This window comes from Mus caroli, chromosome 6 (genome assembly GCF_900094665.2).
Source record: "Mus caroli chromosome 6, CAROLI_EIJ_v1.1, whole genome shotgun sequence".
Classification (NCBI taxonomy): Eukaryota; Metazoa; Chordata; class Mammalia; order Rodentia; family Muridae; genus Mus; species Mus caroli.
In genome coordinates this window covers 87,785,994-87,804,385 of record NC_034575.1, presented here as the reverse complement: position 1 = coordinate 87,804,385, position 18,392 = coordinate 87,785,994, and the positions used below count along the sequence as shown (strand labels likewise).

Genomic DNA, 18,392 nt, shown 5'->3' with positions numbered 1-18,392 from the left:
TGGCCCTAAGACAGTTGCTTTCTTAGTCTCCCTTGCACTTGGAAGATCATCAGTGCCAGGCAGAGCTATACACCAGAGTGGAAACTCAGATGCCATGATGGACATGGAGAGAAATGTCTAGACTAGAGAGGAGGTACCTGTGTNCCCAGGAAGCTGAGGATCACAATGGAAAAGGCTCGCCCTCCTACTTTGGCACTTCTTTTCAGCTCACACTCACACACTGGGCCCTTCTGACTCNACCCACTGCCCCAGCCCATCCCACAACCCTATTCCTTTCTCATCTCCATCTTTGTCCAGATGACCCTTCCTTTGACTTTTGCTNNGCACCTCCATGCTCCCACCATGTCCTTCCTGGCCACCATTCCTACCTAAATACANACATCTGTTCCTGTTACCTTCTTTACCAATTATTTGCTCCAGAGTTNCCCCGTTGTCACCATGGGATAAAAAGTTACATACTTACTGTAAGCTCTAAGTCCCTTACCTTCCAGGCTTTCCCATGGTTCATCTTTGCCATGTCTCCTCTGCCAGGGGCACTCTTATCTTCCCTTCCTGCTCTTTGAGATATTGGTTCTGGAGGCATCACTGACTTTTCTCTCTNTCCTAGACTCCCACTTCCCATGTGCCTTGCTGATANGAGCTGAGGCACAGAACCCTCACTGTGGGAGTCAGCCTGAGTTCAAATTCTCTCACTAAACCTATTTGTCTTTAAAAACAGAAGTGGCTCNANACTACACAACAGGAGATAACTTAAACTTGTAATTGCTGAGAACCGAGCCTAGCACAGAGCAGATGCTAATCTGCCACTGACCCCACAGAGGCTCTCATTCTGATCCTGTGATTGATCAAGGGCCCTGAGGACAGGGACCTCATTCCCACCCACTGGGCTCACCCTGTGACCGAGTGCCTGCCTGACAGAGCCGGATGGAGTAAGTATACCGTATCTGACTGACAACCATGTCCCCACAGGCTTCCATCATGACAGGCACTGTGCAGTCTGTGGCTGTGGATGGCAGGCCTGGCTCTCGACCCTGGCGCCGGAGCCGGGAAGTTCGAACATCCCCTGAAGACCTGCAGGAGCTNCTGCTGCCAACACCCCTGGAGATGCACAGGGTTGGTGTTAGGGGCTGCAAGCAGGCATGACATATGGACACTGGGGGCCTCGTATCAAGAGAGTACTTAGCATACTACTGTAGACAAATGACAGATATCACCTTCCCGCCCTACTTGCATCTCTTGCTCCTATGTGTATCTATATGAAGACTAAGACATNAGGGTACATACCAAGTCCAGGNTTTTGCCCAGGGTAATGAAAACACAATGCTCTCTTGCTCCTNATTCTAAGGGACCCCTTAGGTCTGGTATCTGCAAGCTGCATATGGCAAGGTGAATGCCATAAGGCACAGGAGGCTCAACAGGCTACTGAGAGCAGCTTGGAGTATGGCCAGTCAATAGGCTGGGCCTGAATCCCAGGGACATAACGGGGTTTGGAGCAAAGGTCACCCCTCCTTCCCCCAGGTGACCCTGCACAAAGACCCGGTGAGGAACGACTTTGGTTTCAGCGTCTCAGATGGCCTCCTGGAGAAGGGTGTCTATGTCCACACTGTGCGCATTGACGGACCAGCTCAGCTTGGAGGCCTGCAGCCCTTTGACCGTCTCCTGCAGGTAACTCAGAGGACCCNGAAGCTGGCCCAGGGCCAGAGCTCTATTCTGTAAGTGTTCATGGAAAGGCCAATGGGATGAGTCAGGTGAGGCTGCTCACATCAGAGCTGAGATCCCATTGGCTGTTGACTCCTTGGGNGATGGAGGGCCTGCTTGTCTAGTTAATTGTCCCTCTGAGACACATGACCTCCTNAGGCTCCATGCATAGGAAATCACCTTGCTTTTCTGCCGTCACTCCAAAACATTATATGACAGGTCCCTTCCCAACCCACTGGCCAGAACCAGTCATATGATCTAACAGAAAGGAATGCTGAGAAAGAAAGCTTTGCCTAACTTGGCCTCCCTAGACTCCCCTTCCCATGCTGGAGCTGTTTTGGTTCCTTTGTTGTATTTGTTCTAAATGCACCTAAATTTTGTTTTCTCCTGTTTCTGGGTGGGTNCAGGACTTCATTTCAGGAAAATCACAGTTTTGATGTTGCAATGAAAAACATGGTCTCNCCTCAAAGGGAACAAGAGAGTCCACGCTTGAGCCATTAGTGCTTGAAATCAATACTTTTTTTGTTTTGTTTTTTAAATTATTGGTGGATATATCAGGTAGGCTGGTGACAGCAAATCAGAAATACATGTTTTAGGCCCCAGATGCCATCTGATGCCATCCTTAGTTTTGAGGGCTTGGTGGAAGCTAGTGGTCACTTGATCATTGAAAGGATGTAGGCTGGAGAAATGGCTCAGCGGTTAAGAGCACCGACTGTTCTTCCAGAGGTCCTGAGTTCAATTCCCAACAACCACATAGTGGCTCACAACCATCTGTAATGGGTTCTGATGCCCTCTTCTGGTGTGTCTGAAGACAGTGACAGTGTACTCACATATATAAAANNAANNAAATTTTTTTTAAAAAAAGGGATGTTAGGTCAGGCATAGGTGGACAAGGAATGACTTATTCAGGGGGAGCTCAAGATAACCTTCAAGCTTTGATCCTGGAATAGTCCAGTCTCTCTCCAGCTTTAGCCAGTCTTATAGGTGCAGCTTTTCTCCAGAAGGTTCATTCACAGGGACTCTGTCCCTTGGTTGTGTACNGTGTAGGTCAACCATGTTCGCACTCNGGACTTTGACTGCTGTCTGGCGGTACCACTCCTGGCGGAGGCTGGGGACATCCTGGAGCTGGTGGTCAGCCGTAACCCACTGGCACAGAGCCGCAGGACACCAGGAGCACCAGGCCCCAGTAGTCCCCAGATGCTCTGAGGTCATTATGAAGCTCAGCTNGAGGAGTGGCCCCCAGTCATCCACTTCTGGTCTGCAGACTCCACATCCATNGAGTGGCATCTTCAAGTTGGATCTCAGAGAACCCCATGGGAAAGGTGCCATCCCTGCTGCTCAGTCAGGAGAGCCCAGCTCCCTGCACAGTCATCTCAGAGCAGCAAGAGGTGTGGGGAAAGCCCAGCTCAGTGTGGGAACTCGACTGAGCTGCCAGTGNTTCCCATCTTGGGAAGTGAATAAGCAGAAGGTGGACAATCCTGGTCTGTGGCAGGAGGCATTCGGCAACCCAGCTGTATAGATGGCACCCAGTGCACAGGCATCCTGCCACCAGGAAAGATATGGCACAAGAACAGTGTCCTCCCTTCTCCCAAATGGTGGTGTTTTGAGAGCCTCCAGCATCAGTGACCACACTGAGGAACCCCAGTTAGGAACATCTGGGGTACCAGAGAGTGCTTGCCCTTTCCTTCAGGTTGGCCGTACAATCATTTCTGTTTCGTGGGTGATTCTGAACCCCAGAGCAGAGCTGTGGTCATCATTACCCTCCTGCGCCACAAAACCTTAGCCCAAGGACCCGTCCAGAGAAGGGCACTGCTTGAGTCAAAAGGTCCAGGAGAATCTGCTCACCTGGCATTCCAACAGATACCATGGAAAATAAGGCTGAGCCACGGCTGTGCCCCTGATCCCATCCGTGGAAAAGGGGAAGAAGAAAGAAGCTGAAATGGAGGGAGGTTGGGCTGAAGGACAAGACAGTAGCGAAAGGGAGCAGTGTCCAGAGAGACTACTCAAGGAAGTCCCCAGCATCCCTTAACTCGGGGTTCCTCCATCTCTGCCAAGCAGAACCCTTCCAGCTTCAAGCAGGACTCAAGACACCTCCCAGTGGTCTGGGCTGGTCTGACAATTGGCTTCCTGTTTGCCCAGCTCAAGGTCCCAAGGACCCAGGGGCCTCCAACCCTACCCCATCACCCCTCTCTGCCCTTGAAGCTCATTGCCCAAAAGAACTCCCTGTTGAAGAGGACAGACAGGGTCCTAAGAAGCCATTCCTTTCCCTGGTTCCCTTCTTGGTTGAGTAACCTTGAGTGAATCTGACAGACACAGGGCGAGCTCCAGCTGCCCACTCAGACCCTTCAGCTCTCTGAGTCTCCTCAGCTTCCCCCATACCCTGCCCTTCATGATGGCCTCTCCAGGGACCCTTATGCCTGGGTCCAGGTAACCCAGTGTCTCTACTTTCACTGCCCACCCATCATGGGCACCAAACGAACTAAGACCTTCAGCTTCCAGGGCAGGCAAATGGCACAGCAGAGAGGAGACTCCTGGCCATCAGCACACCCGATGCTGTGTGACCTTGGGCAGATGGCTCAGCCTCTCTGGATTTCTGGTGTGTGGCATGGCTGACTGTACCGTGAAAGCCTCTTAGTTTGGGAAATCTGTATCCCACTTAAAGACTCCAGGTTCCGAAAATGCAACCACTCGACCACTGCCCTCCCCTCGGGCNGAGGCTCTCCCATCCTCCCAGATGTATGCAACTAGGCCAAGCGGTGGACCTCCTGGCCGTGGNCTGAGGCCTTCTCATATGCAATATCCCCCCTGGCTTCTCACAGGGCTGTTTGCCCCACACAACATCCCTAGCCCCCTCCCTCGTGAGCATCCTGCCTGCCTATGCATTTTGGGTACCTCCCCTGTGACACCCACCCCCAGAGCTGTATTTTTCTCTGGCTAAGATTAGAACATATTCCTTGTAAAGTATTTTTCTATGCCNGTTTTCTTAGGGCTCCCAGGGAGCACCCAGCACACCCATGGCACCACTGCACAGGCTGTTCCTAGTCTGTCTGGGGCCCACGTATAAATCTTATGTCCCACCAGGCATCGCAGTGACTGGGGGGAGGTTGAGTGCTATTGGGGTGATTTTTGTAATAAAATTGGTTAAATGCACAAAGTAGGTTTGTTTGCTTTATAAAAATAGCAGGCTGGCAAGGTTCAGCTTCTGTGTGTATCTTGTAGCCTCTCAACTTCTTTTCATTCATTCATTCATTCATTCATCCATTCATTCATAAAGTGGTCTGTGGAGCTGAAGAGATGGCTCAGTGGTTAAGAGTTCTTGGTTCTCTCAAAGAGGACCTGGTTCCCAGAACCCACGTGGTGCCTCACAATCATCTGTGACTCCATTCCCAGGGGACCTGATACCCTCTTTGAGCCCTGTAGGCATTAGGCACACATGTAGTGCATATATATACACACACATACATACAGGCAAAACATTCATACACATAAGATGAAAAAAATAAACAAAAGGTACTGGCCCATTTTGGGGGCTGGAGAGATGGTTTGGTCCTTAATTGTTTACTGCTGCTCTACCAGAGAACCTGGGTTCAGTTCCCAGCACCCATATTAGGCATAAAGACCAGTTGAAGACACCACCTACTGGAACAGAGAGAGTGGCCAGGCTGAGGAGAGCTGCAGCCCAGACAGGGCTTCTCTGAAGGGGTGATAATTAGGACACAGATCTAGACAAAGTGTCCCAGGCTGGGGGGGGGGGGCAGCTTGGAGGAGGGGAGCCTCAAGTGCAAAGCACCCATGATATAAATGAGTCTAGCAGGTTCTAGGACCCAGAGGGGTAGAGGCACTGGAAACTAGGCTGTGGAGTAGGGTGTGTCTAGTTTGTGCAGCCAGGAGATCTTTGGCCTTGATGATGGGAAGTGCCAAGTGGGTAGCCTGGAAGTCTACCTGGANGTGGCTGTTGCTCCTAAGTTGCAAAGACCCAGGGCAAAGTAGGTTCACGGGTTCTGGGGTCCAGAGAAACAGGGCCAGGCCTGTGGAATGGAGGAAATTTGCAGATCTAAAGGCAGATAGAAGCTGTTCCCTCTGGGTGTCAGTACAGAGGAGTGAGGGCCAGCACCATCCACACAGCCTATATGCCAAGCACAGCTTTGAGCACTTTGTAAGAACTGGTGGGATCCTCCTAGCTGCAGGGGAGGACTCTGTATACATTACAGAGGAGGAACCCAGGCATTAGAAGAAGGTTAAGTGATTTGCCTGAAGGTGTACAGGTAGTTGGTGTAGGGTGGATCCAGGGTCCAAACACAAGCCAAATGGCTGAGACACACAAAGGGAGGGAGGCAGACACATGCTGGCAGAAAGGCAGTGGGAATGTGACACTGTCTATGAAACCAGCCAGAGCAGACCCATAGTCCTGACCCACCCCAGATCTGGGTGGGAAGTCTATGTACCCNGGAACAAACCCCTTGTCTGGGAGCTTGCTGTCAGCAGCTCTCATCTCGGTGGATTCAAGGAGCATCCTGTATATGAAAACCTCANGTCCAAAATGCCCCACAGTCTGCAACTGAGAGCATCGACAACCCCAACACAGTGAAACCCCAACACCTGAAATAATGTAAACCCAGCCAAGACAAAGGAGCTGTCAGACCTGAGGGGAAACCAATTCCATGACCGTCTGCTTAGAGCAAGCTCTACTAGAACTGGCCAGCCAGCTCCTGCTCTGAAAGTCAGGGTTTCAGAGGGCACCACCTCATTGTCAAAATGGAAGGGTTAAGATTGACCCAAATAAAACAAAACAGCTGCCAAGATAATTTCTTGTTAGCACCTGGACAGAAGGGCTCAAGGCTGCCCGTGAGAAGTGCAAGCATGCATCATGTGCAAGGGGAGGCATCAATGTATCTGGGAAGACACATTTTCATAGGGCAATCTTATGTCACACGTTCAGTTTAGCAAGGCAAAGGAGTGGGTACATATCATGGGGTCACTAGTTCCACATAAGTTGAAAAACATGCTCTTCAGGATACATTAGGCTTAGGAAATGGAAACTTAACCATGTGAGGTGTGANTAGTAAGTAAGTGAATAGTTAGTAAGAATGTATAACAGTGTAGCTCCTGCACAACAATGTGGCTCCTGCTTTGTTTCACAGCACTAGGCTGTGGGTGGCAGTGGCCGAGTCCAGGTCATATGCTTGGCTTACAAGCACCAAGTTTGACCAAAACCCATGTCAAAAGGTCAGGCCTCGGGAACACTCAGTGGTTGGAAGCTCTTGCTGCATTTCCAGGAGGTCAGGTTTGGTTCCCAGCACCTACATGGGCAGCTCACAACTATCTGTTAACTCTCTCTTCCAGGGGCTCTGATGCCCTCTTTCAGTCTCTGTGGGCACTGCACAGACCAACACCAAAGGCNAGATGCAACAGATCTTGCAATCTCATAGCTGGGGAGAAGAGATAGTGAATCCCTGGGACTCCCGGGCCAGCCTGTTCTAATTAGCCAGCCCNAAGCTAGTGTCTGAAAAAAATCAAGGTCAGCAAATGCTCTTAACAGCTGAGCCAGCTCTCCACCCCCAGTGAAATCCCTTTACGAACTGTAAGGGCTTGCCAAAATGTAGAGGTGAACTGGCCACTCTGAAACACACCAGACGTTCTTGGATTTTAAAAAGGAAATGTTTATTGTTGTGTTACAAGGTGATTATAAACTCCTCTAAAAAAAGCAAAGATGGATTTAAAATATCAATATACATATTCATCTAAAAAGCAAAAGAGGAAAAATAAAACCGAAACCCTGCAAAATGCGGGGTCGTTGTAATTAAACATACACAGAGCTTGTATACTGCAAGACAGGTCACACACCAAGGATCCTTCAAACACAAACGCTCCTCCCCTTCTTGATTGGTTTCAGGTTTTTTTTTTCTTTGTGTGAGTGTGTGTGTGTGTTGTGTGTGTGCGTGTGTGTGNGTGCATTTGTTTTTTTGTTTTTTGTTTTTTACAAAAGTTTAAAATATCTTAAAAATATTTTGAAGTTTTTAAAAAATGTCCTGATGAGCCAGACATATTTCTGAAGGAGGCAAAACCCACGTTCTCAGCTTTTCTCTTGTGCTAAATACAGTCACAGTTGTTAGGGATTGGAAAGATTGTTTTTAAAAAAAAGAAAATGGAACTACCATCTCATTTTGAAGCCAAATATATAACAAGATGCTCTGTCCTTCAGGGAACATGCCAGAACATGCCTGTAATGACAATGACACCACTCCTCCCTCCCAGAGAGCATGGACAGCCAGTTTCCTGGGAAGGCCTGGCTCCTAGGNGCTCAGATGGAGGAGGGGAGAAGGGAGCCCTGCTCTGGCTTCCGGGATGCCCCTCTCCATCCTGGAGTATCTGGGTTTTGTTGTGTGTGTGGTTTGGGGCTTGATGAAGGAGGGGGTGTGCACACAGAGGTATTTACAGTGTCCATAAGGACAGGGGTCTCAGGTTTGAGTGGGACTATGAGGGGCCTTCTCTAAGGTGCCTTCCTGGCTTGTGTCTGCATCTTGGAGAGAGGAACTGGGCTGGCACCTGTTAGCCTGGTTGCTAGAGCATCCCCCCGTCCCAAGAAGCAGGACTGGAATGCTGTCGGCCATGGCGGTGACACCCTGTGATAGAGAAAGCCCCTTCCTGTGCAGAGGCACGTGCTGCTTTCTCCTCATGCGTTGCCACGGTCTGCGTGGCTTTCCATGGTAGGGTATGGAGCTGAGGTGAGGACTGGAGGCCAGAGGCAGAGAGGGAAAAGAAACCCTCTCAGGCAACTTCCTGCATAGCCTTGGGCTACATGGAGGTCAAAGGCCTGCCCATACACCCTAGCTAAGGCTCTTCACACTAGTGATGTCTTTGGCCCTCAGTTTCCTGTGGTATAATTTGAGGGGAGGGTGTATCAATTCCTAGTTCCCAAAGGCTTTGGAGGAGAAAGGAAGGAAGGAAGGGTGGCACGGGGCCGGGGTGAGCAGGGCGGTAATGTCGGGCACACGTGGGTATTGCTCTGTGTTCCATGAAAATGGAGCAAGGGCCCTCATCAGCTCTGGCCTTTGGTTGACAGGGAAGGCTTGTCAGTTTATTTAGACAATGCCCTGGACCTGCCTTCCCTCTACTAAGTCTTGGAGAGCCTGAAGCTACAAATGACTCAAATGTCCAGTTCCACTTAGCTCACAGTGTAAGTCCCCACACTAGGCCTATTCCCCTGATTACATAAGTGCCTTGGATCAGGGCCCTCTGGGGCTGCCCACAGTGCCCAGCAGGGACCCTCCACTTGGGAGGTCACATCACTCTTAGGGCCAAATAATATCTCCCAGGGTCTCCTGGGCCCACCTAACGTCCTCATCTAAATCAGGCAATGTCCCTTGCTTCCTGTCTCCATTTGACAGGCAGGACAGGATCTGGCCTGTTCCAGGCAAGGGCTGGTTGGTGAACAGCTTAGCCCTCTCTCCAGGAGGCAGGCGGACCAGAGTCACGAGCTCTACTTCAAAATGTTACTTACATGCAGACGTGAAAAGACAAGCATCACAATAAGGGTCATCAGGGGCAGGGGTGGGGTGAGAGTGGGGGCCACTGAAGACAGGTGAGGGGACACTGCTGGGGAGTGGGCTCGGGAGGCGGCTGGCCATCTAAATCCAGGCAGGGCCTGGGGACTTGGCCCGCTGTGTCTTTGGTCTAGAATTCGATCTGGGAATGATTAAAAAAAGCCTTTCTCAGGCCATTTCCAGAATGGTGCCATTTGTCTGCCAACCCAAAATACTGAAGGCTCGCTCGCCAGAGGGGCGTGCCCGGTGGGGGTTAGGGGTAGGGTAGACGGGCATGACCACAGACACTGCCACGGCTGGACGAGCCCCCCTCTCCCTTACACTTCACCTGTCTTTCAATCACCCACAGTGGTTACTTTTAAGGTTCCATTAAACGAAAGAAAACCAGGGTACATTACAAGTCGGTAAAATCGGGGAAGGAGAACTCCAAACACTCAAAATAACACGAGAGCAACCAGAAATACACAGGACAACAGGAACACAGTACAATCATGGGTGGCTGAGTCAACAGCCACTGGAAGAGGATTAGAGGGTCACTTGGCAGAGTACATTGCTTTGGAGACAGGAAAAAATGTGTACATTTGTCAAAGAAGTTCAGGATGGCACAGTTGGGCCCAGTGGAGGCTGGGGTGAAGGTGTAGCGCCCTCTCCTGGTTCAGAAGGAAACAGCCCTGCCTGACATTGGGCAGCTCTGGAGGACTGACCTCACTTCTGTGGAGATAGCTTCAGCTGAGGAAACTNCCCTTTCTTCCCTCTGCCGTCCCCGGGAGGCAAACANCTGTCCAACAGCCAATGCAGTGGCTTGGAAATCATCTGAGGTCACTACCAAGCTGGCTCTGTACTTGAACTCAGATCCTTTAAGATCCAGGGTCTACAGCCACTTGGAGCACTCCTTGCTGGGAGCTGCTGGATGGTTCTGGGGTGGTAACTTTCACAAGAGTTTGTCAAGAGGCAAGGAAGAATAGTGCCCTCCTGGGGTCCACTTGCCAGCTTGGGGTACACTCACCCTCCTGAGCTGCTAATATCATTTGGTCCACTGGCCTCCCTCACCCCAGGCCCTCACCAAAATACATTCTGCTTGGGGAATACTCTGGTCACCCACCATGACTCCACTCAAATACCGCAGACACTTCCTGAGTGTGACCCCCACTCTGAAGCCCCAGCAGCTCCTGTGGACTGGCTTCGGGCAGCCATACTGAGTGTTCAAGAAAAGACCGGGATTCTGCCTACGCCTGCAGAGGCTCCCAGACCTGAGCCACATCCTCACCAGACATTCAGACGTCCCATCCCTGCCTGTAATACCCATGGTGGTTCAGACAGTCCCACTGACTACCACCCATGTCTTCCAAGTAAGAGGGCAGGCGTTTGGCCCTGGTACAACCGCTTCAGCTGCTCTGAGATCTATCATTCGTGCTGAGGGTGGGGGCCAGTATTTTGGCATCTTTCTTGTTGGCTGACGAAGAGTGAGGGTCTCTCCACAGCCCTGCTCTCTCCTGCCCCTCAGGTCTGTTCAGTTAGTGGGGGGGAGGGGGGGACTCCCTCTCCTCCGCTGTGTTCTTCCTCCTGAACCAGCTCAGAAGGGACTACACCGTTCTTGAAGATGTATCCACCATCATAGGAAAATTCCACCCAGCATTCAGTTTTGTTTTGTTTTTTTTTTTCTCTTTTTTCATTTGTTTTTGGGCAGAACTTTCTGCCAGCTATATAAGCACCGAAGAATTGCTTTTGAAAAACGAGATCCATTGCTGGCAAGACCAATTCAAGTGGCAAACTGTATGACAGACTCTAAGTATATATAGTTATATGTTAAAAAAAAATACAAAGAGAAATTTACCAAGTTCCCACAAAATACATCGAAATCAATATGAAAGTCCATCCTCTCCCCCAGGACATAGGCCTATGGGTTTTCTTTTTGTACAAAATATCCCCCAAACAAAACAAAACACACATATACAGACACACACGATACACATACACACACACATAGAGTAACATTTTCTGTGACAATTAAAAAAAAAAGTCCTAGTACAAATATAAAGCTCTGTAAACCTGGTCCTATGAGAATCTAACGTTAGTAAACAGCAGGAAAGCGGCGCCTGTCACATGGCCCGGACCTCACATCATGGTCTCCACAATGACGTGACTGGGTTTCATGAGTGCGCCNTTCATGAGGGTTACTCGGGAGTGAAAGGGTGTGGCCCCTTCGCGCTCCACAGCCCAGCGGTTGGGCTCCCTGGGGGTTATCAGGTATTTGATTCTCTGTGGAAGAAAGAGGAGGANATCAGGAGTAGATTAGGGTAGAACAGAACACCTCCAGAACATCCCAGGCATCTGCCACCCTTTCTGGCCCTTTTATGGATCTTTTCAAAATGGAGTGATTTCCCCCCAGCCAACCCTTGTATTCGTGCTTACAGACAGGGTACACACATGACCTCCACAGGCAGATTTCTTTCCCCTGAGGAGTTGAGTCCTGTCTTCCCATGGTTTATTCTCCCAGGTTTCTGACCTTCTGCTTCTACAGTATGTCTTAGGGTTGGAAAACTGACCTAATCCTTCCTCTTTTCCAGACCCCGCCCCCAAGAAGAAGTTTGTACTCCTTGGTCTCCCTTCAGGAGACAGTTCCTCACAGGAAGCTCCATCTCCTGAATGGTTGGGCCTGGGAGCCCACTGCAGGGAGGAGTCTGCCCTTTCAGATAGGAGACTACAGGAGAATTCTCACTCTAGCCATAGAGCCTCGGCTTCTCAGTGTGGTGACTGATCCTGGAGCTAGGGAGGGAAGAGCCCTGTGCTAGGAAGTCCCCAGCAGAGTGGGAGTGAAACTTGGCTCCCACCTCTGCCTCCTGCCCACTTCCTGCCGGGTGTCTGCTCAGACTGAAATGGGCCAGCAGTTTAAAAAAAGAAAAGAAGGGAACAAAAGGCCCTTCTAGGTATTTACATCCAACCNTGACAAATTACAACTGGGAGAGCTGCTTTAAGCCTGCATGTGCCAAGCCTGGTGTTCTCCCTCGCACTGTCCAAGGACCTGGGAGAAGTGGCTTAAAAAAAGACATCATCTCACTGGAGAATCCATATTTCCACATTCTCTAGGAGGGGGGGAAAACAAACACAAGACCTGGTAACCCCAGGTCATGCCCCTCCCACAAACATCTGTGCTGCTTTGAGCAGGTAGGCTCTTCCTCACCCACCGACCTAGCCTGCCTGTATGCTTTCAACCCGGCCCCCCTTACATTGGAACACTGCGCTCCAAATGCAAAAGTGGGAAATCGTACCCACACTGGCAGCCACCATGCTGTCTGCTGGGAGGCACAGCCTGGTCTGGAACCCTGATTGGGTTGGAGATCCTGATATGCCCCTTGCTACCTCACGATTAGGAGGGTACCAGGATAGCTTGTGCTGCCAGCGGGGCTGTGGCTCTTTCTAGCTGTGGGGAGACATCTTTGCCAGCTGCTCCTGCCTCCCCCAGCAGCTCACTCTGAACAAATCTGTGCACGCAGGCCAAACCAAGCTCTTAAAATGGGGCTTTAAGCCAGGCAGTGGGGCTTCTACCCATAACTCCGGCACTAGGGAGGTTTGAGGCCAACTTGGACTTGAGTGAGTTCTAGGCCAGCTTGGTCTATAGATTTAGATACTGTCTCAAAAACCAAAGTAACAACCACCATCACCACCACCATAACAAAACCATCCAGGTTTTCAGAGACCCTGTAGCCAGAACCTACCTCTACACACCCCTGCAAAGTCCAACTGTGTGCCTGGAGCTGACTGTTTCAGCACCAACAACAGAGGTGGCTGCTTTGACTCCGGCTTAATGGTGGGAGAGCTGGCGTCTCATCCCCACTCCTCTACCCTCTGGGGAAGCTGTGATGCCCTGGCTCCTTCCTGGTCTCCACTCCTCTCCCAGCCAACACAGCCCGCTCCACAGGAGGAAGCCTGGGCCAGCTCGAGGGGGAGCCAGGGCCCCAGGACATCCTGGCTCCAGATTCTTTTTGTAAGAGAATAAAAACAGCCCAAAATAAAACGGTGGGGCCTTGGAGCTGGCCCAGGGGGGGCAAAGGTTAAAANAGATTCTGAGAAAGGGATTTCGCGGAAAGAGCAGGGGACTGCCAGGCCTGGAGGCTCCCACATTGTGGGAAGAATTCCTAAGGAGGCTGGGGGAAAGGGAAGGGGCACCGTGAGGAATCAGGCAGTCACAGAGGTTGGGAGCAGGGCAGAGGTGGCGGCACACCCCAGCAGAGGTTGGCATGGTTGGGCAGTGCTGGGCTTCCTCTCCAGAACTTATCTCCTACCCTGACTCAGAACAGAGATTTCCCACATCCTCTAACTTGGCATGTGAGGCCTCTGTCCCTTCTCTAGCCTAGCGACTGACCCTCTGTACCCCACAGCAGGACCACACTCCACCTCACACTATATTGGGCACATTCCTCTTAAGTTCATGGCCCCCTTTAAATGTCACCACAAAGCCTTCTCCAATGTGAATGGCACCTGTCTGTCTGCCCACAGCGTACTCCTCCTGCCTTTCATGGGGTGAGAGAAAACCTGGGATTCAGAGAGGGTGAGAATCCTGCCTAACTTCACACAGAAACCAACACTGCCTGTCTTCCACCTCGCATGGCCCATGCCCCGTGCTCACCACGCGGAGCGGTCCCTCCGTCCGGCAGAGGAGGATGACAATGACCAAGGGGATACACAGCATGGAGGAAAGGGCCAGGCCCCAGCCCAGCCCAATTGCCCAATCCGGGTACCGGTACACTTTGTTGTAGGTCAGGGGTACATACTTGACAAGCGAGAAGACGAAACATCCCTGTGGAGAGACGGGGCAGTCAGAGGGTCCGTAGGCATTTGAGAGCAGTGTGGACTTTATCTGATGCAGGGCCTCTCCTCTATCCTTACTATGGAGATGGGGTGGCATGGTGCCTTATGGATCTTTCCAAGGCAAATCTGACCAAGTCACCTGCTCACCCTCCCCTGGCTCCCCAGGTCAGCTCGTAGCCGACCTCACCCTTCTTTATCTACCCCCACCCCTCAAAGGCCACTTCCTCCTGCCCATCCTTTTTCCTCCATCTTTTCACCCGATGTCCACTCCAGTGCGCTGGCCTTACCTACCCAGACCCCAGCTTTTCCCTTCAGAAGCAATGTGGCTCTGATACCCAGAGTTCGGCTGTTCCCCTCCCTCTGGAGCAGCGGTTCTCAACCTTCCTGATACTGCAACCCTTTAGTACAGTTCCTCGTGTTGTGGTGACCCCCAGCCATGAAATAATTTTTGTTGTTACTTCACAACTGTAATTGTGGTACTATTATGACTGATCGTGTAAAAGTCTGTGTTCTCCAGTGGTCTCAGGCAACCCCAGTGAAAAGCGGTGGGGTGATGGTTAAGAACCACCACTCTAGAGCACCTCTCTTTTAACACCAGATGTGGTTCTAGACATACACAGCAGGTGCACAATAAATGCCAAAAGCATGGATGAGAGCGGGGCAGCCAGCGACCTAAATGCCATTATCTCTTGTCATACTGGTCTGGTCCCAGTGACAGGATGTAGAGCTGGCCTTGGTCCTGAAGAGAATGGTGGGGTGAGTCCTGAACCCTAAAGCTGTNCAGAGTCTACCTTTGCCTTTGAGAAGAGGAGCTCTGACTCTGGAAGAACTGCCCTCTGTATCCTTCTCAAAAAATGAGGCAACCCAGGGAGTGCCATGGCAAAAACAATCCACTACTCACTGCCTAAAACCAGGTCTGATGGGAGGTAGTGGTGCATGGTGGGGACAGGTGGCCCACGGAGCCTACCCTTCTCTGTTGCTTTCTGCCTAGACAGCCTCAGCTTCCATAAAAGGGAGCCCCAGAGGTGGGTGACTCTGGCCTCTACCTAGACTTTCCAGCAGGGGGCCTCATTCTACCACCAGAGTGCAGACTACCACTGGTCTAGATAGGAAATCAGAGGTTAGTGTGAGAGGGAACCCAGGCACAAGCCTGGTGTGAACAAGGACAGGCGTACGGGCCTGTGCCCAGCTGACTGCAACCCTACCTGGGTTGAGCCTCCAGTTGCTGTTTTGCAGTCTCTTGACTTTGTTGGGAGATATGTGTGCCGAGAGCCACAATCAGACTCATCAGATTCTAAACTGTCACCTGTACTGAGGTCTCACATCAGGGTATCCTTGTCACAGAGGTGACAAGGTGAGGTGAAAAGACTGAGGCCTAGACAGAGGAGTCAATCAACATGTCCACTTGGTCTAGCCTGGGAGTAGAGGTCACAGGAGAGAGGACCTGTTAATCGCTAAGCACTGATTTTAAAGCAACGAACATCTGGACTCCCTAAGATGCTGACCAGGAACAGCAGTACAGGGAGAACGCCCACACATGAAGATCCCTAGGGCATTGGCCAGGCTCTGTTGCAAAAGCTTGATGGTACTCACAAGCAGAGTCTCAGAGAAGGTACCATGCAAGCAGCAAAGCCAGCTCCAAGGTAGCAGGCAGCAGCCTGACACTGCCCTTCCTGCTTCCTCTTCTTCACAAACTCCTATTGGTCCTACAAAACCCTACACAACCAAGGCAACATAGAGCAAACTGCCCCCACTGTCCCAGGTATTGCTGAAGCTGGCTTTACCAGAGCCCACACAGAACGCAAGAGATCACAAGGTGAAAATGTCATGCTTAGGTGAGACTTACAACACAAAGAGCTGGAGTGATGACAGCCCAGCTGTACTTCATCCAGGGCCCAGGCCGATAGCCAATCATGTCCTCAATACCGTCATATAAGTTATCACCGCCTACAAGAGATAGCAGTGGGGGTCCCCGGTGACATGGTGGCCAAAGCCAGAATAGCACCGGGAAACAACGCAGCTGGGGTCACCATCTCAACCACCGGGCCTATGTCTCCACACCAAGCACGGCCATGTGACATTCAGTGCAACTGGGTATCTCCATTTTGCTGGAAGTCTTAGACAGAGCCCACATCTTAGCATGGCTAATCCCAGCTCTCAAAGAGATCAAAATGGACCATTTCTGGGCCAAAGAGTAGGTCACCCTAGGTTCTGAGGTGACAGTGTTATATTTATAGCAACATGTTCACATCTTGTGCCTTCAGTGGGATTATCTGCGATGTGCTCAGGGAGCATCCTGAAGTGACTATTCCAGACAAGGGAAGCTTTTCCATTATATTCTCTGCCCAAATGAACAGCTAGAAAAAGGATGTGCAAACATGTATACTCACCATATATCCAGGCAATAACAAAACATTCAAAGAATGCAACCCACAAAAGGCATACACCACTAGCTGCATAGTAGTCAAAGAGTTGAAACACATACATGCCACCCTGTGAAGGAAAAAAAAAAAAATCAAGGATAAAGTTGGTTTGTTATATGGTCTCCAATTCTCCATATATAAAGAACTATGGTAAATCAATACTTTTTTTTTTTAAATTCCAAAGAAAAAAATTGGCAAAAGCTAGGAGGACCAAATACAGGTACTTTTAGAAAGAGAGAGAAAGAAGGAAAAGAGAAGAAAAGAAAAGAAAAGAAAAGAAAAGAAAAGAAAAGAAAAGAAAAGAAAAGAGGAAAGAAAAGAAAACAAACAAACAAACAAACAAAGGAAAAAATATTCAGGGCCAAATGTGGTGGCTCATAGTCTTACAACAAATCCTCTGGAAGTCTAGACAGGTGAATTGCTGAGAGTTCAAGGTCAGTTATAACAAATTCAACTCCATGTTTGACAAAACACACAGGGTTGGGGGAAGAGTATAACACATCTAAGCAACCCAAAGGGTCACAGAAGTCTATATACAGGGTGTCTTAAAACCAAGCGTGGCCAAGTCACGGGAACCTGTGCTTGGTGAGTAGAGAGGCGATCTGACTTTAGAGGGATATTCTTAATGCNTTATAGCCTTTATTTTTATTTTATGTGACTAGACATTCTGCCTGCAGGTGTGTCTGCAGACCATGTATACGCTGGATCCCCAGGAGTAAAGCTACAGTTGTGAGTAGCCATGTGGGTGCTGGGACTTGAACCTAGGTCCTCCGGAAAAGCAACTNGTGCTCTTCANCCCGAGACCTCTTTACAGCCACAGACGGAGTGCTCTTTCAAGCAGTTCCCAAAAAGCTTCTTTTTCGGTAAAGAAATGTGAAAGCTTGAATAGGGTTTGGGAAGTGACTGATAACCTTCTCCTAGAGACCTCAGGCGTGCCAATGTCCTGAGGGCAGGAAAGCATGCTCTGGGGGAGCCCAGGCTCGTGCCCTCTTATCTGCTCTTTTTCCAGCCACTGAAACGTCTAGCCTTCAACCTTTCTGTTCCCTTTTGCTCCTGGCTTCTTTTCCTCCTCAAGTATGGCTCCTGCTCTCTGGGAAGAGTGTATGCTCTGCTCAGCAGAGACCCACACAAATGGTAGAGTACTTGCCAAGCAAGTGCCACAATCTTGGTTTGACCACAGCATCTCAGAAAGGGAATATGGGGGAAGCTGCATGATCAACCTAAAGGAGGTGTGGTAAGGGGAACCCTCTCAACCCCTCAGGCCCCTCTCCCAACAGTGGCCTCCCCTATGGCCTCGAGAAATCCTAAGTAGGAAGGGAAAAACTCACAGCCCCCAGAGTAACAGCCACCTACCTCCGTCACCATCGTCAGCCCCAGCAGGTAGCTGATGCTACACAAGATGGCTATGAAGATTTCCCGACGATAACCCTTCCTTAGGAAGGACGGGTAAAGATCAACCAAGGATGTGATCTGTCCTTCGACTTCAACAAACTGAGGGCAAGAGGGAGAGAGAGAAACGGGTAAGGGGGCTCAACACAGGTCTGGAGCTCAGGAGGAGGGCTGGGCTACCTCTCATGAGACCCACCTGGAAATCCATGTCGCCAGACCCTGAGCTGTACAGGCAGCCACTGTGGTCTGTGGTCCAAGCAACTCAGGCCTATGTCTGTACTCGGGCCATTCCCACCCTTGTCACTGGAGACCTGAGACTCACTAGAGACTCTCTAGGAAGCCAGGGCCAGCTCTCTGCCCGGACACTCTTGGGNGGGAGAGGTGTGGCCATGACAGCCTCTCTCCTTTGTCAAAGCTGATGCTACACACACTAAAGCAATGAATGCCTAGTCCAGCCTTTCACAGGGGCTACTCAGCCACAGCAAGCTAAGGCCAACCTTTGCATTAACCAGTTGGGAGACGCTGGGCA

General features: G+C 50.6%; 2 protein-coding genes across 4 annotated transcripts in view; one reads left to right on the top strand and one right to left on the bottom strand.

The window, feature by feature from the left end:
* Grip2 (glutamate receptor interacting protein 2) overlaps positions 1–4,841 on the top strand; it is a 25,270-nt gene extending 20,429 nt beyond the window's left edge. The window contains exons 16-18 of the mRNA XM_029478237.1: positions 970–1,113; positions 1,519–1,665; positions 2,746–4,841. Coding sequence (XP_029334097.1) covers positions 970–1,113; positions 1,519–1,665; positions 2,746–2,904 — 450 coding nt within the window. The 3' untranslated portion in view covers positions 2,905–4,841. The remainder of the gene's footprint in view (positions 1–969; positions 1,114–1,518; positions 1,666–2,745) is intronic.
* Positions 4,842–7,337: 2,496 nt separating this feature from the next.
* Positions 7,338–18,392, bottom strand: part of Slc6a6 (solute carrier family 6 member 6) — a 75,571-nt gene continuing 64,516 nt past the window's right edge. For 2 of the 3 annotated variants that reach the window (XM_021164025.2, XM_029478891.1), the window contains 5 exons: positions 17,828–17,965; positions 16,442–16,544; positions 15,898–15,998; positions 13,870–14,040; positions 7,654–11,501 (listed from right to left, as the gene is read on the bottom strand). In XM_021164025.2, coding sequence (XP_021019684.1) covers positions 11,358–11,501; positions 13,870–14,040; positions 15,898–15,998; positions 16,442–16,544; positions 17,828–17,965 — 657 coding nt within the window. In that variant the 3' untranslated portion in view covers positions 7,654–11,357. Of the gene's footprint in view, positions 11,502–13,869; positions 14,041–15,897; positions 15,999–16,441; positions 16,545–17,827; positions 17,966–18,392 lie in introns of all 3 variants that reach the window. The other variant, XM_021164030.2, reaches the window with a different exon arrangement.